The sequence below is a fragment of the Somniosus microcephalus genome, chromosome 9 (genome assembly GCF_052327205.1).
Source record: "Somniosus microcephalus isolate GS21.2 chromosome 9, FLI_Smic_1.0, whole genome shotgun sequence".
Taxonomy (NCBI): domain Eukaryota; kingdom Metazoa; phylum Chordata; class Chondrichthyes; order Squaliformes; family Somniosidae; genus Somniosus; species Somniosus microcephalus.
Window position 1 is genome coordinate 171,796,574 of NC_140995.1, and position 25,511 is coordinate 171,822,084.

The window sequence follows — 25,511 nt, forward strand, 5'->3', positions numbered from 1 at the left end:
GAAGGCAATAAAGGCTATGTACAATGACAACATTCCGCTGCAGCACAAGGTGGACAATTTCCTGTTCGCCTAGGCAGTCACCAACCAGGCCCCAGCCATGATGTTCTTTAACCGAAGGTTAAGATCTTGCCTGGATTTGCTCAGACCAAACGTACGAAGAGATGTTGAGAGTAAGCAATTCCAGCACATCCATGAGAAGCCAACAAGGAGCTTCAATGTAGGGCAACCAGTCTTGGCCCGCGACTACCGAACAGAAAAATAGCAGCCAGGAACGATATGCACACGGCAGGGCCCAGTAATGTACACAGTGGACGTTGGGGAGAGCATCGTGAGACGCCATGCTGACCAGATCCTAGAGTCACAGGAACAAGTCAACCCCATGCCTCGCCCATACATACCTGGTGATGAACCCGACGTACAGGTAGCATCTACCCCAGAAACAGTAGCATTGGAAGCTGATGAACCAACCGACGACAGGGGGCCAGAATCGCCTCCGCACCAAGAGCAAGACACTCGGGAAAGGCGCTATCCAGAAAGGATCAGGAAGCCTCCCCAAAGACTGAATTTATAAATAGACTATTTTCAGCTAATGTTGCATGTTAAAAGTGTTAATTGTAATTAGTTTGATATTTAATTGTTAAATGAGTGTTATGGTACTGTTAATCTAAAAGGGGAGGAATTGTAATGTATGTACCTTTAAGGGGGGAGCTACTTTTTACAGCTCATGTATACTGTAGTACCGGCAGTGACCACACCTGTATATAATGCTGAGTAATAATCTGTACAGATCAGTTGCAGTCTGAGCCACGTTGAGTAAACACCTATTGTGCCGTTCTCCGCAGTCTGTGTCTTCTTATACACGGACGTAACACTTTCTGCCACATCCTTCATCAAACCCATGACTGTTGCCATTCTCTCTAACTGCCTATCCAATATTAAAACCTTCATTAATCATAATTTCATTCACCTTAATGCTGGTAAAATCTAAATCATCCTCTTCGACTCCCACAAATAGCAACACACTTTCTAGCCTTGACTCAATCTATCTACTCAGATGCTACCTCGGGCTGAGATCAGAGGTATAGAACCAGGGCATAGTACTCATTCAAAGCTCATCTTCCTTCTCCACATCTGATTAGTTCATAGACCTCTTTCTTCACCTCTGAAATATCACCCGCCTCTGCTCCTATCCCTCGCTCTCTGCCACAGAAATCCTAATACACACTTTTAGCACTTCGGCGGTGGATTTCTCTAACAAGCTCCTTGCTGGTCTTTCTTCCTCCGCTTTTGATAAACTAAAGGCCAAGGCCATACAGCCATAACCTAAGTCCTTGCTGGACTCCACTGGATGCCCATGTTCCAGAGAATTGACTTCAAGAAAGGTGAGAGAGGGAAACCAGGGATTATAGACCAGTTAGCCTAACATCTGTTGTTGGGAAATTATTAGAGTCTATAATAAAGGATAGAGTGACTAAACACCTTGAAAAATTTCAGCTCATCAGGGAGAGCCAGCATGGATTTGTGAAGGGTAGGTCCTGCTTGACGAACGTGATTGAATTTTTTGAAGAGGTGACTAAGAGGTGACAGGGAAATGTATATGGTTGTTATTTATATGGACTTCCAGAAGACATTTGATAAAGTCCTTCATAAGAGACTGTTAGCTAAAGTTGATGTGACTAGTGGTGTCCACAAGGATCTGTGTTGGGGCCTTAACTATTTATCGTATTTATTAACGACTTAGATGATGGGATAGAAAGCCACATATCCAAATTTGCTGATGACACAAAGATAAGCAGAATTGTTAGCAGTGTAGATGGAAGCATAAAATTACAAAGAGCTATTAATAGATTAAGAGAATGGGCAAAACTGTGGCAAATGGATTTCAGTGTAGGCAAAGATGAGGTCAACCACTTTGGACCTAAAAAGGATAGAACAAAGTACTTTCTAAATGGTGAAAATCTCGAAACAGTGTAGGTCCAAAGATACTTGGGGGTCCATGAACATAGATCATTAAAATGTCATGGACAGGTACAGAAAATAATGAAAAAGGCTAATGGAATGCTGGTCTTTACAAGGGGGATAGAATAAATGCTACTGCTATACAAAGCTCTGGTTAGACCACACCGAGAATACTGTGTTGAGTTCTGGGCACCACACCTTAGGAAGGATATATTGACCTTGGAGGGAATGCAGTGCAGATTTACCAGCATGATACCTGCACTCCAAGGGTTACATTACGAGGAGAGATTACACAAACAAGGGTTGTATTCCCTGGAAGTTAGAAGGTTAAACATGATTTGATTAAAGTTTCCAAGATATTAAGGGGAACTGATAGGCAACGTTCCCTCTAAGCTGCGCAGCTGTGCAGTTGTCTGAAGGCCCTGCGCAAGCTGGTCACTAGCTTTTAAATGGGAGATTTCACGCAGAATTTTGAATGGGCCGTGCAAGCCGTTAAAGGGACCGTGCACCCCCCAAAAAATTAGGGGAACATTGCTGATGGGGTAGATCGAGTGAAACTATTTCCGCTGGTTGGGGAGTCTAGGACTAGGGGGCATAGTTTATTAGAGCCAGGCCTTTCACGAGTAAAGTTAGGAATCACTTCTACATGAAAAGGGTGGTAGAAGTTTGGAACTCTCTTCCGCAAACGTAAATTGATGCGAGATCAATTATTAATTTTAAATCTGAGATTGATAGATTTTTGTTAACCAAAGGTATTAAGGGATATAGGGCAAAGGCAGGTATATGGAGTTAGGTCACAGATCAGCCATGATCTCATTGAATGGCGGAACAAGCTTGAGGGGCTGAATGGCCTACTCCTGTTCCTATGTTCCTAGATGCTTTTCCTCACTTTCAGTTCCCACCACAGCTTGTCCCTCCCTGCCTTTGCAATCTCCTACATGTCTCTGCTCATACTCTCCAACACCAGCCTACTTCTCATCCCCTGTTCCCTCCACTCCATCCTCAGCGGCTGTTCGTTCAGCCATTATATTCCAGTCCCTGGAGCTTCCTCTCTGAGCACATCCACCTTAGCATTTCCATTCCCACCTTCAAAACCGCCCAAATACCATGGGGCTGAATTTCCACAAGGGTTCTCCTGACTGTCCACTGCAAATTCAGTGGAAGATTTGGAAAAATGCTGGAAAAGCAGCATTTTTCTGGGGTTTCCATGGCTCTTCTACCAAATTTATGATGAACAAGCAAGGGAACCCACATGAAAATTATCCCCTTCTTCTTTAACTGTACATCAGCTCCATCCTAACCCCTCTTTCCCTTTTCTTTTTCCTACTCAATATCTATTGCCCTTTAAAGCACACTGATGTTTCTCTCAACACGAGGAGCACTATAGACATGTAAATTGTTATTACTGTTATTGATATTTGGGCAAATATATAAAAATAACTATATAATTATATTTTAGGTTAGTTAATTTTGCAGAAATATTTATTTATTTTATTGGTTATAAATATATATTATTATTGCATTAACTTTCTTTCTCTCATATGATATATTTTCCCCTTTTCCTAGCTTTGTAATATTGTTGCTACATTTAATCTAAAATGCATTTCATAATTAAAAAGCAGTTATCTTACTGGAAACTAAAGGATTCTTGAAATCTTCAAAGGCCTGTAATAGTAATAACACTTAACTGCATCTTAGACTTCAGCATCCAGGGACTTGAGCACAAAAATTTAGGCTGACCCCCTCAGTGCAGTGCTGAGGGAGTGCTGCACCGTCGGAGGTGCCGTCTTTCAGATGAGACGTTAAACCGAGGCCCCGTCGGCCCTCTCAGGTAGATGTAAAGGAATCTATGGCACTATGTTGAAGAAGAGCAGGGGAGGGAGTTATCCCAGGTGTCCTAGGCGATATTTATCCCTCAATCAACATCACTAAAACAGATTATCTGGTCATGAACTCATTGCTGTTTGTGTGAGCTTGCTGAGCGCAAATTGACGAACACGTTTCCTACATTACAACAGTGACTACACTTAAAAAAAAAAGTACTTCATTGGCTGTAAAGCGCTTTGGGACGTCCAGTGGTTGTGAAAGGCGCTATATGAATGCAAGTCTTTCTTTTCTTATTTGCTGCATTCATACTGCTGGTTGTGAAATCCAGTGGTTGTACAATTTTAGTCTAATATTTTTCTACCTTTCATTGGACCAACAGAAGCCTGAAGGATCAGGTCAAAAGTATACAAATAAATAAACCGTAATGCATGAATGTAACAATGAACCTGTCATAATATGTGCATGTGACCCTTTTCCTGCAAACATTGACTGTGCCCATTATGGCGGAATGTGTGACCAAATTGTAAACTTGATTTATGATTTGCATGAAATCTTCCTTCATGCTTGTTCTCAAAACCAAATCTTGGTTCTTTTAACAAGTTTAGTAAGTGCCTGTTAATTGAATAATGTTGTAGTCATAACATTTAATTCTATTGTCATAACTTGAATGAAATATTAATAAGAAATTTCTATTATTTAATATCTGGCAATCTTTATACATGTTACTGAATATTGTCTCCCAGGGTAAAGTGTTCCATATCATTTTCACTTTTAACTTGCGCTTTCTGAACTGTTACAATTACAGCAAAAAGTTATGTTAAAAGTGACAGTGTAACTTGGGCTATGAACAATGTAAATTATATATAAAACAACATAACAAAAATTTACCTGCAGTCATAAGGGCCAGTTTTCTTCAGCACTCAAAATGCATTGTTCCTGCCCAGCCCCAGGATTGCTAGGATTTGTTGCCCTGGACCATTTAAATGATCTGGGGCAGTCCCGGAGTAAGTCTGATCTGACAATGCCTAGCGCCAGTGGATGGAGAGCAGCAGCCAAAAAGTTGCAAAGCACACTTGCTAACAAAATATTTCTATGGAAATGAAATGCTGAGGAAAGTTAACAGATTAATTCAACAAGAAAGAGAAAAGAATGTTGTAAATCTTACATTAGGACAATAGTCTTGTTGTGCTGCCAAACCTTCTCACTATTAAACATAGTCCTTGTCCTATTTTCAGATCATATTCCAGAGCCAGAGCAAGTGAATTTCAATTCCATTGATTTCTACAATGTTTTACAATGGCAGAAAGGCAGCCACACCAGTAAGAGTACAGTTTACATGGTGCAATACAAAATGTAAGTTCCTTTTGCTGAAACATGCTAAAAGAGTGGTCAGAGTGATAAAGAGTGACCTGGAAGGAAGGACAGTGGCAGATATAAAACATAACAGTAAAAGACTGTTACATCAAGAAGGCAATTAAGGAAGTGATCAGAACCCTAAAAGATACTAGCCAGAAATTCACTTAAGATAGTTACATATTAAATGATTCATTTATCCCTAAAAAGTTATAACCAAGGGATAATTAACAACTATACTCTAAATTGGCTATTAAGGGCTCAAAAAGAAATCTGCAGGGATGGATAGTAATAAGAGATACTGGGGATGAGATACATGGGCCTAGAAATTCAGTCGCGTTTGCGCCCACTTATTGGCTATAGAGTGGTTTGCGCCGGAAGTTTTTTAGCGCCCGAAATTCAGTTGGTCCCTAACATCGGCATTAGCCGGTAGCGCTGCGCCGGCACCGATGACGTCATCGGTGTGCGCAGCGCCCCGGTTCCAATGCTATTCCGTGCCGATGGCCAAATTCAGTTGCGGCCGCCTCGCCCGTAGCGGCCGCAAACAGCGTTTGAAAAACAGTGCCTTGCAGCTCCGAGAGGCCGGCGCATAAAGGTGGAGGGGCGGCCGGCCGCTTTCCCGGCGGCCGCCTGGCCGCACCTCCCTCCCCGGACTCCTGCACCACCCCCCCGCGGCATTGGTGTCTGACTCCCGCGAGCCCGGCACTTCTCCGTGGTGCCGGGCTCATTTGCTGGGGGAATCCAGCGGCGATCTCACGGCTGCAGGCAGCTCCTCCTTAAGAGAAGGAGGAGGCCTGCAGTACCCCAGCCTGCCGCACCGCATCGGGTGCCGCAGCGGCAGCTGGACGCCTGAAACTGACTTTCATCGCCTCAAACGAGGCAGCCAAACCCTGCAATAGCGCCCGCCTCCGTCTTGGGGCGGCGCAACTGAATTTCAGGCGGGCGCTACGGGAATCCGGGCGAGCGCAAAATTTCGGGCACTAAAGACCTGGCGCGGCGATACCGAATTTTTAGCCCATGAAGTTTTAAAGGAGTTAAGAAATACTGGAGAGGTCCAGTATATTGGAAGCAGGGTAACATGGTATCCCTTTTCAAAAGGGGGTAGAAAAATAGACTCAGGCAACTAAAACCCCATGGGGGAAAAATTCAGTTGTTTGCGCCACATGTTAGCGCCTTAAGAGGGCGCTAATGGGGCGCAAAGCAACTAGCGCCTGGGCACGGCGATGTTTGCGCCGCTCGCGAAATTAACTAGACATTTTGCGGCGGCATTAAACACTACCGTCACGATCTCCTGCGCCGGCAGATCGTGACGTCAGTCGAGTGCGCAACGCTCCGGTAACGCCCCAGACCAGATATTGAGTGGCACCCCCTGCCTTACTGCCTGCCGCTAGCAACGACAGGTTGAGGGGAGTGTTTTGCAGTCAGAAAGGGACTGGGGGAGCGCTATTTAAAGGCGACCGCTTCCTGTCTGTTTTTGTTGGTGACACGCATTCTGAGAGAGAGAGACTTCTGGAGAGATTCAATGCTGTGTGAAGGAGTTTTGGGTACTGAGCAGTACTATGCAGGTTCATTTTGATTTGCCCTTCCTTGCTTCGCCAGCGCTCTGAGGTAGCGCCTCGCTCCTCGGCCTTTGCGCCTTAAGACAGGTGTGAAGTGCCTGATTTAGCGCTCCAATCACCTCCAGGGGCGATAAAAGCCAAGTTTGCCGTCAGAGCCGATAATTAGCGCCAGGTGCTAAACTTTGCGCACGGCTGATAACGGCGCCCCAAAAGGGGCGATACTGAATTTTTCCCCCCCATTAGTCTTAGTTCAGCACCAGGTAAAATACTGATTTAAATTATCAGGAGTAAACTTGAGGATTGCTTGCATGGTAATAACCTAATAAAGAGCAGCCAGAAGGATTCAGAAGGTTAAGATCCTTACTGACCAGCCTCCTAAATTTTTTTGAGGAAGTGATACCCCAATCAGACTGCGGAAAACCCTGAGACTTGGTGTACCGTGTCTTCCAAAAGACAGATCCTTAACATTAGTGAAGTGAGTTTTGAGGAAAGACTGGAGACGTTTGTTTTTTGACCAAGAGGTATATAAGATAGTAAACTGTATGGAAAAGGTATATGCTGAACACTACTTCAAACTAAACCATCACAGTGGGACAAGAAGACACAGGTTCAAACTAATAAAAGGTAAATTTAGGACTGATGTCAGAAAGTTCTGCATATGAAGGGCACATAGAATGAACTTCAACATTGGGTAGCAGAGGAAAAGTCCCTAGAGTAATTTAAAGAAATAGCTGGATGCCCTGATGTGGGGACAGTGTAAGGGTTCTCTGGGTGGATGAGCTAAGCTTGGATGAATAGTGTTCATTATCTGTATTTATCTTGTGATCTTGTAATAGATTTCAATCCAACTTTGTAATCTGTCAATCTGCTAATGATTCAGTTGCTATGTGTGATACTTTTATTGCTTCCCAAGCACTTAATGTAACCAAAACAAAATTATCCATTGTAGGTATAGAGAGAAGCAGTGGAATAATAAAACGGAATGCTGGAAAATTAGCCAGGCATTCTGTGACCTCACACAAGAGACAAAAGACTTAATGGAGCCACACTTTGCAAGAGTCCAAGCCCTTACACCAAATGGTCACTCAAACTGGGTGCTTAGTGAAAGGTTTATTCCCTTTTGGGAAAGTAAGTAATTGTGTTTTAACGTGTCTGTCCTTTATCCTGAGTATTTCTGATGGATGAATTAGATGAGTCAAATGGGCTTCCTCACCTGTATCTATCTTATGATCTTGTGGGACAAACACACTTGACACTGTTGTGTATGTAATATGTGTGCTACTTGAACCTATGGACAGGACTGCACTACTTGTAGGGCGTAGTGATACGCAGTACCACTCCTGGCCATAGGGGTATAAATAGTACTGTGGGTACTGATCTCCCCTCAGTTCCCGCCTGTGGGCATGAAGTAAAGACCTACGTGCAGTCCCTACCTCCAACCAGTAAAGGCCTGTTTGAGTTATACGTTTAAGTCTTTGTGTTAATTGTTCAATACAATACACATACTTAACACTGGCGACGAGTCGGTTCGAACCCTGCGGCAGTTATTCCACGGCGGCTTCGTCCAAAGACAGGACGTTGAAGAGAGGCTTCAATCCTCAACACCCCACTCAAAACTGAAGGGCAGCAGAAATCCTGACAGCTTCCAGCGACTGGAAGCGACAGGCATTAGGACCCTGAAGCCTCCATAACCTCGTGGGTAAGCCAGAGCCCGGGAGGGAGCGAGCAAGAGCCGCGTGAGCGGGTGAGCCAGAGGCCGGGAGCCGCTTCAAGTGCGAGGCGCAGCGCGGGCCAGCGATCGGGACCAAAGATAAGGGCCGCACTCGGACTGAAAGGCGCGGTGGCTGCAGAAGCTCAAGGTGCGAGAGCCGCTTCGGTCGGGAGCCACTTCACGATCCAGCGATCGCATCCGCTGATAAGGGCCGCACTCGGGGGCTGAAGGGAGACGGCGTCGGGGGACGGGTGAAGACCGCCAAGCGCGGGAAAACCGCCATTTTGTGGGCGGAGGACGACGGCAAGAGCGGGAAGCCGCCATCTTTGATAACAAGTAAAGAAAAGAAAATCTGAGAAATTGCAAATCTACAATGCCTAAACACGGGAATATTAGCACCTTTGATAGTGACCTCGAAGATTGGGCCATATATGTTGAAAGAGTAAAAAATTATTGTAAGGCCAATAAAATTCGTGACCAAGATAAAGCTCTAACATTATTAAATTTAATGGGTGCGAAGACATACGGGCAATTGAAACACCTGTTATCACCAGATGAACCGGCGGATAAGACGTTCGATGAGATTGTTACTGTCCTGAAAGATCATCTAAACCCCACGCCGCTGATGCTAGCGGAACGATTTAAATTTTATGACAGAAGGCAGCTACAGCATGAAAGCAATGCTGAATATTTGCTGGAATTGCGTAAATTAGCGAAATATTGCCAGTTTGGAACGGGACTGACAGATGCACTACGAGACAAATTTGTGTGTGGTTTATTTAAACAGGATACACAAAAGCGACTGCTCGAGGAGAATGAGCTGACGCTTGAGAAGGCGGTCACTATGGCAGCAGCACACGAAGCCGCAGCGAGAGGCACGGCAGTAATGCAGCTACGGTCACCGGAGCTCAGTGCACACAAATTGGGTGTGAGTTCTGGCAAATGTTATCGTTGTGGAAAGACAACGCATGATCAGAACCAGTGTTGGTTTAAAAACCAAGAATGTAGAACTTGTGGTAGGCTTGGACATATAGCTAGAGTATGCAGGTCAGGGAAGAAGACCAGCAACAAGAAGTCACCGCAAGGAAAATACGCAAAGGTACACAAGGTGACCGAACAGGAGTCCGATTCAGACGCTAGCAGTAATGAACTGGCTAGCTTAAGCTGTAATGAACTGGCTAGCTTAAGAGTACTCAACGCTGGTAAGGGTGCAGACCTCCAGACAATTTGGGTCACTCTTCAGATAGAAGGAGTCCAAGTAAAACTGGAATTGGACACTGGATCGGCATTGACGGTCATAAATAAGAAAGATTACGGAAAGTTATTCCAACATATTCCCCTACAGGATACGGGGATTATATTGAAAACATACACGGGGCAAAGAGTGTACCCCATCGGGAAAATAGAGGTTGCAGTGGTCCACAAGGGCGAAGACAGTCAAATAATGGACTTATATGTGATATCTGAAGGAGGTCCTCCACTACTAGGACGGGAGTGGATTAGGAAAATGAATATGGACTGGCATTTCCTACAAACAATAACGAGTGAGAACTCGGTGAAGATAGTCGGCCCAGACTCTGGAACGGATGATGGTAAGCCCAACTCAGGTGCAAAAGACAAAGTTTCAGCACAGAATTCCACTGAGCAACAACAACATAGTTTAACTGTGGATTCTGAGTCTGGCAAGTCTACTGATGTGCCCATTTCTGAGGGACACCGGGCTCGAACTCAACTCCATTTCAAACTACAACAGCAATTAGAACAAATGCTTCGCCGTTTTGAGCAAGAGTTGAATGCAACGAAAGAGTTCTTTGATATAGAGTTGGAGAATCTGGAAAGACAACAGAAGCAGCTGATGGAGAAAATGGAGCAGGAGCACACAAAACGTCTGATGTCAGAGGAGTTAACGGTCAGCCAACTCCTGCATATGCTGAAGGACAGGACTCTGAAATGGGAAAAACTTGAACACGAACTTCAATATTCAAACGAAAGGGGTTCGGAGCTCTCAAAGGTTATTGGAAGAGCTGAGGTGGCAACACAGACTGAGATGACTGCAACAGAGCAGCCCTTGGATGCCAAAAGTACGCTGACTCACGTCAACGTAGAACAACAGACCGCTGAAACAGCTGCTCCGGTAGAGGGATTGAATAGTCCGATCAATCAATCTCCAAAAGAAGTTGAAGTAGTAAAATCTCAAATGAGGTCATTAGTAAACGACTTGCTGAAAGCCCAGAAAAAGCTGGATGCAGAGGTACACATGAAGAAGTCTCTTCAGGAAAGATGCCTGGATTTGGAACAAGAGCTGGCTAACGTCCAGCTGGGTATGGAGGAAATAGACGACCCTCTCACTGGTCTAGCTCAGGACCACACCGAATATTACCATGACCTGGTGGACGACACCGAATATTGCGATGTCCTGTCCTGCCCAGCTTGTAACTTCGACTCCCAAAGTGCAGAAATCATGGAGGAGCACCAAAAGTCTACGGAACATCGGGAGAAGCTGGCTCTACGACGGAAACAGGAGGAAGAGAAGGAGGAACTGCGCATGCAGCTGGCAGCTGTGGCAGCTGACAATGGAGCCCAGAGAGTCTCCAAGAAGCAGAAAAGGAAAAGTCGAAACAGAAGATGACCCATCTGAACCATTATTACCTCTACCAGATCACACACGTGGTCCCTCCGAACGGAGCCAATTCAGTTCGGAAGTTCAAACTGTTAAATCCATGGAAGGACTATTGAATGAGTCACTCCAGCAACGTGAACCGACTACACCACAGAGATTGAATCTGTGAACTGTTTCCCGCAGAGACTGAATCTGTGATCTGTTTTGACATGAAGTTATCTATGTATCTATGTTATTCTGTTATGTAAACCTGAAGTTATATATGTATATATGTTATTACGTTATGTTAAATGGGGAGATGACTGTAAAGCTAAGAAGGGAGGAATGTTGTGTATGTAATATGTGTGCTACTTGAACCTATGGACAGGACTGCACTACTTGTAGGGCGTAGTGATACGCAGTACCACTCCTGGCCATAGGGGTATAAATAGTACTGTGGGTACTGATCTCCCCTCAGTTCCCGCCTGTGGGCATGAAGTAAAGACCTACGTGCAGTCCCTACCTCCAACCAGTAAAGGCCTGTTTGAGTTATACGTTTAAGTCTTTGTGTTAATTGTTCAATACAATACACATACTTAACAGACACTTATTATGGTAATAAATAGCTGTTTCAAGGAGTTCTCTTTGATCTATGTACCTCAATCTGTTTTGTGCCAGCCTCTATAATACCAACTAGATAAATGGAGAATTCAATGTAAGAGATTTTGGAAGGATTGTAAAACAATAAAAAAAATTAATAAAAGATAAAGATGGCAGGAATGACGTATGAGGAGAGATTGGGTCGATTGGGCTTGTACTCGCTGGAGTTTAGAAGAATGAGAGGGGATCTCATTGAAACTTATAAAATTCTGACAGGACTGGATAGACAAGATGCAGGAAGGATGTTCCCGATGGCGGGGGAGTCCAGAACCAGGGGTCACAGTCTAAGGATAAAGGGTAGGCCATTTAGGACAGAAATGAGGAGAAATTTCTTCACCCAGAGAGTGGTGAACCTGTGGAATTTTCTACCACAGAAGGCAGTAGAGGCCAATTCATTAAATATATTCAAGAAGGAGTTTGTCTTGTTTTGCACACTTTGTACAAAAATAATAAATTGCAGGACAACGGAGTATTAGTTTAAACTCTTTTAATGAAGCATCAGGTCTGTGATCTCTCATACGGCACCGTGTGGACAAAATGGAATCAGGACCCCTGGGTCTTCTAAACAATAGCAGCCCTTACAGATGCCTGCAGGCCAATGACAACTCAGCATGTGATCACATGTGAATATAATAGGTATTCCTTACAGATGCCTGCGGGCCAATGATAATTCAATATGCAAATGTTACATCCCCTTTCTTTTAAAAGAAAAATGTTATGCATTACTTTTAAACCTTTCTTCTACATAATGTTCTCGGTAGCATAAACATATAAGTAAACTCAGCTTTTAACTAGCACTGAAAACATCTCAAAGTTTCAATAACGATGTACAGTTTAGATTTAGGGCAGCGATCCGCCTACACCCTTTGACAGTTCACAAGTCAAGGATAACTCTAGGCTTGACCTCTCGTCCCGACCTTGTGTGGTATGGAACTGAGCATGCTCCTGAATTGGTCAACAATTCCGGTTCAGGTTTAGGTTCAGGTAAGTATGATGTGTTTTGTGTATTGCTCTGTTCATCACACTCTGTTGAACTGATCCTCTCGTCGGAATGACGGTGTTGATCCTTGGTGTTCAGGAGGTGCCTGCGATTGTGGCGGTACATCTGTCCTTCTGGGGTGCGGACGTGATACGATCACTCAATGTCAGCTGGCTGGATGACGACTGCTGGCTTCCAGTAGTCATGCTCCTGGATTCTGACGGATTCTCCATTGTGCAGCGGCGGCAGTAGTCTAGCTGACCTGTCATAGTATCTCTTTTGGTGTTGCTGTCTCTGTACACATTTTGCATGCACTTGCTTGCAGCTGACGACCTGCCAGGGCCTGTCTGGGATACGGTGAGGTATCATGGGCTCTTTGACATTTGATGGGCGGCGTTCTAGACAAATGGAACATTTTCCGACAACGTCCTCAATGTGTTTGCACATTCCGGGCCAAAACATAATGTCACGTGCTCTTTGTTTGCATTTTTCCATGCCCATATGTCCAGCATGAAGTTTTGTCAACATCTCTTCCCTGAGACTGGTAGGAATGATGATTTTCTCCCCTTTGAAGACGATTCCGTTGATTTGTGACAGTTCGTCTCTGTGGTTCCAAAATTCAGATATGCTCTGAGGGCATTTCCTCCTTTCCTCAGGCCATCTTTCATGTATGACTTTGCTCAGCTGTGTGAGTTGTGCATCTTTCTCTGTTTCTACTCGGATCTCCTTCAGTTTTGAGTCACTCACAGGTAAGCTGTTGTACACCATGTGCACCTGCACATCCATGCCTTCACTGAGGCTGCTGTCCTGGTAGCTAAGAGACTTTCTGGAGAGCGTGTCTGCGACAGGAATGTCTTTGCCTGGACGGTGAATGATTGTGAAGTCACACTTCTGTAGCTGAAGGATCATTCTCTGTAGCCTTGGTGGGGCTGCGGCTAGTGGTTTCCTCATGATTGACTCGAGGGGCTTGTGGTCGGATTCCACAATGACTTGTCGGCCATAGACGTACTGGTGGAAACGCTTACATCCAAATAGAATTGCATATAGCTCTTTCTCGATTTGAGCATAGTTGATTTCACTGTCTGAGAGAGATCTGGAAGCGTAGCCGATGGGCTTTCCTTCTTGCAGTAATACTGCGCCTAGTCCATACTGTGACGCCTCCACTTGTAGTCTGAGCTCTTTGTTGGGGTCGAAGTAGGCAAGAATTGGTCCTGGTTCTCTGGTGATTAGGTCTTTCATTTTCTGAAATGCTGTGTCATGCTGTTTGTCCCACAGGAACTCATTGGATTGTTTGAGCAACTGACGCATGGGTGCGTTGATTTCAGAGAGGCTCGGGGCAAACTTGGCTAAGTAGTTAACCATGCCTAGTACTGTCTCTAGCTCTGCGCGGTTCTTTGGCGGCTCCATCTTCTTGATGGCGGCGATTTTCTCTGGATCCGGCTTAATGCCATCAGTTGAGAGGCGACGCCCGAAATAACTGATCTCGGTGGATCCGATTATGCTTTTCTCGGGGTTGAGCCGGATACCTTTCTCCTGTGATCTTTGTAGCATCGCACGGAGGTTCCTGTCATGTTCCTCTCTATTCCTGCCATAGATGAGGATGTCATCTACGATTGCGGCTACTCCGTCAAGGCCTTCATAGGTTTCGTCGATCTTCCGCTGGAATTCATCCTGAGCTGAGATAAGACCAAATGGTAAATGCAGAAATCGGTAGCGTCCAAATGGTGTGTTGAACGTTGTTAGCTTAGATGACTCTTCCGTGAGCTTGATAGTCCAGTATCCTGATCGTGCGTCCATTACACTGAAGTAACGTGCTCCCATTAGCTTGGGTGTGATGTCATCTAGCGTTGGTAGAGAGTAGTGAGGGCGTTTGATAGTCTTGTTCAAATCTCTGGGGTCGAGACAGACTCTGAGCTTGCCTGTACGTGGTTTCTCAACCACTACTAACGCGTTGACCCACTCTGTCGGTTCTGTTTCCCGGATGATGATTTCTGTATTCTCCATGCTCTGCAGCTCCTCCTTCAGGCGACTACGTAGAGCAAGGGGTATCCTTCTCGGTGGGCAAACCACAGGGGTTGCTGCTGGGTCAAGGTGAATAGTACATTCACCTGGGAATATTCCAATTCCTTTGAAAACGTCAGCAAACTCCTCCATGACTGTCTGCTTATCAACTGGTGCTGTCAATGATAGCACTAGCTTGATGAGGTCCATGTCTAAACATGCCTTTAGACCTAGCACTGGAGGTGCTTGAGTGTCAACAATGTAAAAGTTCAACATCATGTCGCTTTCTTTGTACTTGCATTTCATCACGCATGTGCCTTTTACAATGAGCTGCTCACCCCCATAGCTGGTCAGTCTGCGTGAGGTGGGCTGTAGCTCACACTCATCCTTCAAGCTGTGATACTCACTCAGAGGAATTACATTAACCTGAGATCCAGTGTCTAGTTTAAACTTAAGCTCTTTGCCCTGTTTTCCCATCTCAATATCGGCATAGGCTTGCTCAGTCTCTGAAATCTGTTTTTTCTGTGACACAGAATCAATAAACAGTTCCTCTGCATTTGGCTCTCTATCTGGCATTTGGCTGTCACTCACTGTGTGTACTGCTTTTCCGAAAACAGTCTTGCAAACTTTAGCAAAGTGGTTCCGTTTATCACATTTAGTACATTGCCTTCCTTTGGCAGGGCAGTACTTCTTTTCTCCATGCCAGTTGTTTCCACAATATCCACAGTTTTTGAAGCGTTTTATGTCTGTGTCGCCCATTTTTAGAACTCTCGCTGTTCTTTCTGTTCTGAAACACGCTCTCTGGGCGGTGTTCTTTGGTGTGTATCTATTAACTGCGTGCACTGTCTGTTCACTCGAGCTGCTCGTGGCACCAGTTATGGTTTTCAACTGTGCTTGGGCTATCTCGTGCGATCTAGCTATGTCCATAGCTTTGTCCAGCGTTAGCCCGGACCCAACATTCAAAAGTTTCTCTCTCACTTTAGCTGAATGTATTCCAAACACGATGCGGTCTCTGACCATCTCATCTTTATCTGCAGATACACAGTCTTTTACCAGCAGTTTTAACGCAGTCACGAACTGTTCAAACGACTCACTAGCTCCTTGTACTTTCTCCTGAAACTTGTACCTAGCGAATATCATATTTGTCTTGGGCATCACATATGATTCAAAACGGTCAAAATAACTTTTCAGTACCTTTGCTTTATCTGCGGTGAGAGACCATGTGTTAAAAATGTCTCTCCCTTTTTCTCCGATCCACAAGAGTAGGTAGCTGCATCTTTCTTCCTCCCCTTTGCTTTTCAACGGACCCAAGAACATTAACTCCACGTGTTGCTTGAACTTGCACCATTCTCTATGTAAGTTCAAAGATCCCCAATTCATTCGGGGTAAGGGAGCTCCAACGATGTCCATTTCAAATCCCTGTTCTGACTGTCTTGTTTTGCACACTTTGTACAAAAATAATAAATTGCAGGACAACGGAGTATTACAGTTTAAACTCTTTTAATGAAGCATCAGGTCTGTGATCTCTCATACAGCACCGTGTGGACAAAATGGAGTCAGGACCCCTGAGTCTTCTAAACAATAGCAGTCCTTACAGATGCCTGCAGGCCAATGACAACTCAGCATGTGATCACATGTGAATATAATAGGTATTCCTTACAGATGCCTGCGGGCCAATGATAATTCAATATGCAAATGTTACAGAGTTGGATATATTTCTTAAGGCTAAAGGGATCAAGGGGTATGGGGAGAAAGCAGGGACCGGGTACTGAATTTGGATGATCAGCCATGATCGCATTGAATGGCGGAGCAGGCTCGAGGGGCTGAATGGCCTGCTCCTGCTCCTATCTTCTATGTTTCTATGATACACAAAAATCTAGGTTGACAATCCAATGCATTGCTGAGGGAGCGCTGCATTGTTGGAGGTGCTGTCTTTTGGATGAGACGTTAAACCAAGGCCCTCTCAGCTGGACATAAAAGATCCTATGGCACTAGTTAGAAAAAGAGCAGGGAAGTTCTCCCCGGTGTCCTGACCAATATTTATCCCTCAATCAACATCACTAAAACAGATAATCTGGCAACGTTCCCTATGAGGTGTGCAGCCGTGTGGGCCCGCACCTCTCTGCCGGGTCACATGCAGCCCGGGCCTGGCCTTTTCAGTGTAAATTTTCACGTTGCGCAAAACTGTGAATGGGCCGCACTCAAAAAAAATTAAAGGGAAAATTACTATCTGGTTATAATCACATTGCTGTTTGTGGGAGCTTGCTGTGTGCAAAATTGGCTGTCGCGTTTCCTACATTACAACAGTGACTGCACTTCAAAAAGTACTTAGTTGGCTGTAAAGTGCTTTGGGATGTCCTGAGGTCGTGAAAGGTGCTATATAAATGTAAGCCTTTCTTTTCTTTCTTTTGTTGACATTCTATGGGTAATTACATACCATTAACAGCACCTTTCCTAAGAGGTATATTATCCTTTAATATTGTGATAGTATCGCTACAAATTCCTTGAGAAATAATTCATAATTAATTACCAGGAAGCTGTATAACTAGTATATGTATTATACAATAAAATTAACTTGCATTTATATAGCACCTTTAACATAGTCAAACATCCCAAGGTGCTTCACAGGAGCGTTATCAAACAAAATTTGACATCAAGCTACATAAGGAGATATTAGGGCAGATTACCAAAAGCTTGGTCAAAGAGGTAGGTTTTAAGGAGTGTCTTAAAGGAGGAGGGAGAGTTAGAGAGGCGGAGAGGTTTAGGGATGGAATTCCAGAGCTGAGGGCCTAGGCAGCTGAAGACACAGCCACCAATGGTGGAGCGATGAAAATCGGAAATGCACTAGAGGCCAGAATTGGAGGAGTACAGAGATCTCGGGGCTGGAGGTGGTTACAAAGATAGGAAAGATGGGGGCCTTGGAGGGACTTGAAAACAAGGATGAGTATTTTAAAATCGAGGCATTGCCAGACCGGGAGCCAATGTAGGTCAGTGAGCACAGGGGTGTTGGGTGAACGGGACATGGTGCGAGTTAGGATACGGGGAGCGGGGTTTTGGATGAGCTTAAGTTTATGGAGGGTGCAAGGTGGGAGGCTGGCCAGGAGATGTTTAGCAGTATCGTTTATCAGGTTTTTTTTACTCACAAATATAGGGGATAAAGTACAGTAATTACAATAAACCAATACAGAACTCATCCATCTACAAGCCATTAGTTTGTACAAAAACCACAACATGTAAGGTGCTGTGTATTGAATCATTTAAGATATATCTGAAGCATTCATGTCAATACAATACCAGTTTTCCTCTTATAACAATTTTTTTTTAACTTTAGCGGCCATTGGTCCTCCGAAGATTAAACTCACATCCCAGGCACGATCAATACTGGTGAAACTGCTCGCTCCACGGACACCATTCAGAAGAAAAAATGGCTCCTGGATTACCTTGGAGAAAATATATAGTGGCATTGAATACCTAGTAGAAATTACAGGCAATCCAGTGGACCATGTAAGATTAAAGCTGCATTCGTTAATGCTCCATTAGTTCTGTTAAATGAGCCACCATAGTACTGGCATTCTAGCGGTGCAATACCTCTGCCATGAAGCTGCTGAACGTAGAGTCACGCTTTGTGATTCTCCACATGGTGACTTTCACTGTGTGAAAGCAAAGGGTTTTCTCACAGGACCTATTGGTCAGAGGCACTGGCATAGGCCTAGGATCAGGCTACCAGCATATCCTCATGGTCAGGGAATGACATGTTATTATCAGTATACAAGTATGTTGCCTAATATAAGGTCTAGGAGAATAAGGTGCCCATTTTAATGGGAAAAAATTACAAAGGTAAAACTGCCACTTGTAATAGATAGTAAGAGGAAAAACAGAAATACATAAAAACAGAAAACTTTTTTTTAGTTTTGCATATCTATTCTCAGATTTGTTGACAAATTTGGAAAATGGGTCTGTTTTCTACATGGTACCCTAGTGACTTCAAAAATGTCTCTCGTGAGGCATGTTACAGTTCAGATTGAATGTAAAATCTCCCTCATGCTCGTCTGATAATACTTTCCTCCCCTGGTTAGATATTTGTGGTGTTTTCAGCTCATGCATTCTGTATCCTTGTGATCTCTCTCAGCAAATTTAACTATTCTGTGCCAATTAATGCTGAAACTAAGGTGACATTAAGGTGAGAGTGATTTTTGTTAGGCAAGGGTACTAAGGGTTAGGGAACCAAGGCAGGTAGATGGAGTTAAATACAGATCAGCCATGATCTAATTGAATGGCGGAACAGGCTCAAGGGGCTGAATGGCCTACTCCTGTTCCTATGTTCCTCTGGCATTGTGGTGTAACGTGCTAGAGACCAACATGCTGTGTCAATGCATGGCAGAGCCAGGGGGTACATGCATGAAGTTCCAGACTTCAGCCATGCCATCAGTGCCAGTGAAGAGAGAGTGACAGGATGACCGGGAGAGAGGCAACACGGGACAGTGCATCCCGTTGATCCCAATATTGTTGCTTCAAGAGATTTGGGACCAGGTTACTTGCCCACGCTCTAAACTGGGGAGTGATGACCAGATTGGGAACAAAATGAGAGGAAAGATAGAAAATTGAATGGCACAAAAAGAAGGGGCAAGAATCTGGGCAAATATAAAAAGTACGTCATCTGAAAATATTGGTTTTTGTTTAAAATAAAGAACCAACAATTCATTATTTTATACAGAGACCTGAACTACACACAGCAACCAGTATCACCCTGAATATACTGAATCTGAAACCCAGAACAACCTACTGTGTGCGTGCGCGAATAAAGATCCCTTTTTTTTGTAAGATCAGTGAATATGGTGGAAAAAGATGTGTGACAACTTTTGAAGGTAAGGCACATTGATCTGAATGGACTAGAATATACTTTAAAGTTAACATCAGTTTTTGAAATGCCAGGAGCGATTTTTCCATTTAAAGCATTTAGCTACAGTCGTTTCTTTTTTCCTGTTTTCTCCCCTGCCTCTTCTGAAGGCCATGACTCATGCTAGGACAGGGTCCCACAGATGATGGCACTGCAACCATCTGCCACCCTGCCAATTTGGCCTTTCTTCATCTGTGCACTGAGACATTGATTGTTGGCAGGCTGTTCAATCACAGGGATCATCACAGCCAAGCTGTCCACACTCAATACTCACAAAAGGAGTTTAATGTTTAGTGATTGGGAGCACGAACCCTGGATTAATTTGTTTTCTCCTCTCTAGTCCAGGAACACTGAGGCCAACTTTAGTGCCCCCAGCCCGGTCCTGATTGAGATTAGCTAACTTGACCCTTCACCTGGGTTTTCAAATAAGAACAGTCCAAAACTTAGAAAATACCTTGTATTTCCTTCCAAAGCAGTAGATACCAGAGCTGTAAGAAATAGATACTGCTTCTACTTCTTCATGTCTTACAAAAGAGAAGTTCCTAAATGTCTATACTCAAATATTCTAACCATATAATCATATAGTCTTTCCTTGCCACTACTCAGATGAAAAATAGAGTATTTATCTATTATGTGCCAAGACCCCACACAAGTACATCTTGCGTTAAACCTGAAGCCATTTATGGCAGATTTCCTCTTTAATCCTGGAATGTAAAATGAATGGACAAAGAATCATGAACAACATGACTTTGCAATAAATGCTTCTGTCCTACCAGGCTAATATTGGGGAAATGTGCCCAGTAATGTCACAATTGCATTAAACCAACAGTGACTAGTGATAAGGCAGTGGTATCATATCCATAGGCTACACCTTGAGGAATCTCATTCAAATAGCCATACCTCTTAATGGAGCAGTAAGTATGTGCAATAGTCTCCTGACAAAGCTATAGCGAGTAACTGCTTTGTAAAATACAAATGAACATCTGGTTAGGAATGGGATTGAAGATTTTCAGGATAATTATAGGCCGTGATCAAATATTCTCTGGCACATTATGGGCTGGATTTTGTCAGCCCCGAGGAGGCAGGAATGGAGGCGGGACTGCCGGTAAGGTTGTAGAATTTGGGAGTGGGTGGCAACCTGCCTCCGTGCCCTCTTGCCAGGAGGCGGGAAGCCGTCCTGCCCCGGGTCCCATCTCCTCGAGGCAGGAAAGGGATTAAAGCCTATTAACTGCCTGTTAACAGATAGTTAACAGGCAGAAAATAGGATTATTCCCATTTTTCCTTCTGATGTGCAGGCTTCCCGACCTCGGGGAACCCCGCCAGGGTGTAGGAGATGAGTAGGAGGTCTGCGGGGGTCGGAGGGGTCTGAAAGTGCAATGTAGAGGTGAGTGATGGGTGCAAGTGTGGAGTGGTAAGTATGTAAGGTGATTGTAAGGAAGGATATTACCTCTGATGATGTGGAATCTGTATGGGTAGAACTGAGAAATACCAAGGGGTAGAAAACGTTAGTGGGAGTGGTATATAAACCTCCAAACAGTAATGCGGAGGTTGGGGTTGGCATTAAAAGGGAAATTAGAGAAGCGTGCAAAAAGGGCACAGCAGTCATCATGGGTGACTTTAATCTACATATAGATTGGGCTAACCAAATTAGTAACAATACTGTGGAGGAGGAATTCCTGGAGTGTTTACGGGATGGTTTCCTGGACCAATATGTTGAGGAACCAACCAGAGATCAGGCCATCTTAGACTGGGTATTATGTAATGAGAAAGAATTAATTAGCAATCTTGTTGTACGAGACCCCTTGGGTCAGAGCGATCATAATATGATCGAATTCTTCATTAAGGTGGAGAATGAAGTAGTTGACTCAGAGACTAGGGTCCTGAATTTAAATAAAGGAAACTTCGATAGTTTGAGGCACGAATTAGGTAGGATTGATTGGGGAATGTCACTCAAAGGGTTAACGGTGGATAGGCAATGGCAAACATTCAAAGACCGCATGGATGAACTTCAGAATTTGTTCATCCCAGTTTGGCATAAAAATAAAACAAAAAAGGTGACTCAACCATGGCTAACGAGGGAAATTAGGATAGCATAAGATCCAAGGAGAGGACATATAAATTGGCCAGAAAAAGCAGTAATCCACAGGATTGGGAGCAGCTTAGGATTCAACAAAGGAGGACAAAGGGATGAATTAAGAAAGGGAAAATAGAATATGAGAGTAAGCTTTCAGGGAACATAAAAACTGACTGTAAAAGATTTATAGATATGTGAAGAGAAAAAGATTGGTGAAGTCAAGCGTAGGTCCCTTGCAGTCAGAATCAGGGGAATTTATAATGGGGAACAAAGAAATGGAAGACCAATTAAATACATATTTTCGTTCTGTCTTCACAAAGGAGGACACAAATAACCTCCCAGAGATGTCGGGGAACATAGGGTCTGATGAAAGGGAGGAACTGAAAGAAATCAGTATTTGTAGGGAAATGGTGTTAGGGAAATTGATGGGATTGAAGGCCGATAAATCCCCAGGGCCTGATAATCTACATCCCAGGGTACTTAAGGAAGTGGCCCTAGAAATAGTAGATGCATTGCTGATCATCTTCCAACATTCGATGGAATCTGGAACAGTACCCATGGATTGGAGGGTAGCTAATGTTACCCCACTATTCAAAAAAGGTGGTAGAGAGAAAACGGGGAATTACAGACCGGTAAGCCTGACATCGGTAGTGGGGAAAATGCTAGAGTCCATTATAAAAGATGTAATAGCAGATCACTTGGAAAACAGTGACAGGATCGGACAAAGTCAACATGGATTTACAAAAGGTAAATCATGCTTGACTAATCTACTGGAATTTTCTGAGGATGTAACTGGTAAAATAGATAAGGGAGAACCAGTGGATGTGGTGTATTTGGACTTTCAGAAGGCTTTCGATAAGGTCCCACATAAGAGATTACCGTGTAAAGTTAAGGCACATGGGATTGGGGGCAAGGTATTGACTTGGATAGAGAACTGGTTGGCAGATAGAAAGCAAAGAGTTGGAATAAACGGGTCTTTTTCCGAGTGGCAGGCAGTGACTAGTGGGGTACCGCAGGGATCGGTCCTTGGACCCCAGCTATTCACAATATATATTAATGATTTAGACAAGGGAACTAGATGTAATATCTCCAAATTTGCAGATGACAGAAAGCTGGGTGGACGTGTGTGCTGTGAGGAGGATGCCAAGAAACTACAGGATGATTTGGACAGGTTGAGTGATTGAGCAGAAGCATGGCAGATGCAATATAGCGTGGATAAATGTGTGGTTATCCACTTTGGTGTAAAAAACAGGAAGGCAGATTATTATCTGAATGGCAATAGATTGGGAGAAGGGGAAGTGCAACGAGACCTGGGTGTCCTTGTGCACCAGTCGCTGAAGGTAAGCATGCAGGTGCAGCAGGCGGTTAAGAAGGCAAATGGTATGTTGGCCTTCATAGCGAGAGGGTTTGAGTACAGGAACAAGGATGTCTTGCTACAGTTGTACAGGGCCTTGGTGAGACCACATCTTGAGTATTGTGTGCAGTTTTGGTCGCCTTATCTGAGGAAGGATATTCTTGCCATGGAAGGAGTTCAGCGAAGATTCACCAGGCTGATACCTGGGATGGCAGGAATGACGTATGAGGAGAGATTGGGTCGATTGGGCTTGTACTCGCTGGAGTTTAGAAGAATGAGAGGGGATCTCATTGAAACTTATAAAATTCTGGCAGGACTGGACAGACTAGATGCAGGGAGGATGTTCCCGATGGTCGGGGAATCCAGAACCAGGGGTCACAGTCTAAGGATAAGGGATATGCCTTTTAGGACAGAAATTAGGAATTTCTTCACCCAGAGAGTGGTGAACCTGTGGAATTCTCTACCACAGAAGGCAGTAGAGGCCAATTCATTAAATATGTTCAAGAAGGAGTTGGATATATTTCTTAAGGCTAAAGGAATCAAGGGGTATGGGGAGAAAGCAGGTACTGGGTACTGAACTTGGATGATCAGCCATGATCGCATTGAATGGCTGAGCAGGCTCGAGGGGCCGAATGGCCTACTCCTGCTCCTATCTTCTATGTTTCTATGTTTCTATGTGAGTGTAAAGTGTTAGAAAATGTTCCCTTACCTTTGTTTCTGCCTTCAGCCGCTGTGGAGCTGGAGTCCCGACATCTCCATTGTAGATATCACAGACTGGTTGCTGGATCCTCCGAACCAACAGCCAGGTGATTTCTGCAAAGTTGAAAGATTTGATGAGTCCTGAACACAAGGATTCATCAAACTACACAGAATGTCAGTGTTCAACCACTTCACAGAGCTGTCAAACGATGACATTTCTTCTTTCAAAAGTTCTTGACAGATGACACGTCAGACGTTGACGTGCTCTGTCACTGACTTCCCCCTAATTGGCCTGCTGAACCGACTAATATAGGTTTCTTCTAACAAGGTCAATCAGAGGAAAATCCCGCTGGTTGGCCAGAAGCTGATGGAGGCGGGATTGAAAGCCGGCAAGCGGCTATCCCGCCTCCAAAAGCTTCCCATTGATAAAATCCAGCCCTATGGTTCCAGTCCTCTTGAATCCAGTCTGTGGACTGTACATAGTCAGGGAGAAATGGAATCAATCGTCATTTGTGCCACTTCTCCAAGGTTTCTGCTGATCTTCCACCAAAGTTACGGCAGAAGATCGGGGAACCCCTGCGGAAATTCTACCCCCACTATCTGTTAGTAAAATATGCTTGATGAAACAAATGGTGCTTTTAATTGTTCCATGATATAGGTTTCTTCTAACAGAGTGAATGGCCCAGTGTAACAAGATGAACTGTACATGACTAGTTCTGTTTTCTGCCCAGATATCTAGTGATGATATGAAGCTGAAATAGGAAGGCGGCTTGGAAGTGGATTTTCTGAATGTACTTTTAACAACTTTATGATCAAATCAACAAGAGAATAAATCAACAGGAAAATTGTTTACAAATCCTTAGTGGCTACCAACAAAGGAAATGCACTGACAACAGTTGGAAACCTAAGTTAAATTAAATTTTCTGAAAAGCACAATAACTTTTTAGCAGAGTACTTGTTTTGAAATCATGTTTAAAGATGACTATTTTGGCTGTGTGCTTCTAATGCGCTGTGCAGAGCCCTTTCATCAGGGTCTATATTTCAATCAATCATTTGGAAATATTACATGTACGAATAATGTAACACAATAAAACAAAATTTGCAACATTATTTCCTCTGAAGCGTAATTTGTTTACAAGCAATGTCACCGTTATTAAATTTCAGTAGATTGATTGAGATATTCAACGGTCCGTTTTCATGGTTGCGTTTCAGAGGCACACCCTGGCTTCATTTCAGACCCACTCTGCTTCAAGGCTGGCACCGACTCCGCTCCAAACTTTCTCCTGGACCAGCTTCCCAAACTTTTCCAGATCCACCTCCAAGCCCAATTTCCAGCTCTGCTTTGGCCTTATTCCTTTTACTTGCAGGCTTCCCCAGGGTCCAGGGTCCAAGGTGCAATAGACTGCACCCACATTGCCTTGCAGGCTCCCCATCACCATCCTGGCACCTTTCTCAATAGACAGGGATTCTAGTCCCTCAATGTCCAGCATGTTTGCGACCCCAGGCAGCGCATCATGCGCGGCTGTGCCCAGTTTCCTGGCAGCATCATGATTCATTCGTCCTGCGCCAGTCTTCTGTGCCGCCTCTCTTTCAAGCAGGCCATCAGGTCACTGGGCGACAAGGGCTATTCCCTTCAGACATGGCTCATGATTTCTGTCAGGAACCCGGGCACAATCACAGAGGTGGCCCATAATGAGAGTCATGCGATCACCAGAAATGTAACTGAGCAGACTGTCAGTATGCTCAAGTAATGCATCCGCTGCCTGGATCATTTGGGAGGGGCTTTTCAGTACAACTCTGACAATGTATCCAGATTTGAGGTCACTTGCCATATCATGT

The 25,511-nt window shown here is 44.2% G+C and overlaps 1 protein-coding gene across 1 annotated transcript; it reads left to right on the forward strand.

The window, feature by feature from the left end:
* Nucleotides 1-4,919: 4,919 nt before the first annotated feature.
* Nucleotides 4,920-24,769, forward strand: LOC147112836 (interleukin-22 receptor subunit alpha-2-like). Its single transcript, XM_085996242.1, has 5 exons — nucleotides 4,920-5,139; nucleotides 7,648-7,826; nucleotides 17,980-18,152; nucleotides 19,363-19,513; nucleotides 24,404-24,769. Exons 1-5 carry the CDS (start codon nucleotides 5,123-5,125, stop codon nucleotides 24,409-24,411), a joined length of 528 nt encoding a protein of 175 aa, XP_085852368.1. The 5' UTR covers nucleotides 4,920-5,122; the 3' UTR covers nucleotides 24,412-24,769.
* The last annotated feature ends 742 nt before the right edge of the window (nucleotides 24,770-25,511 follow it).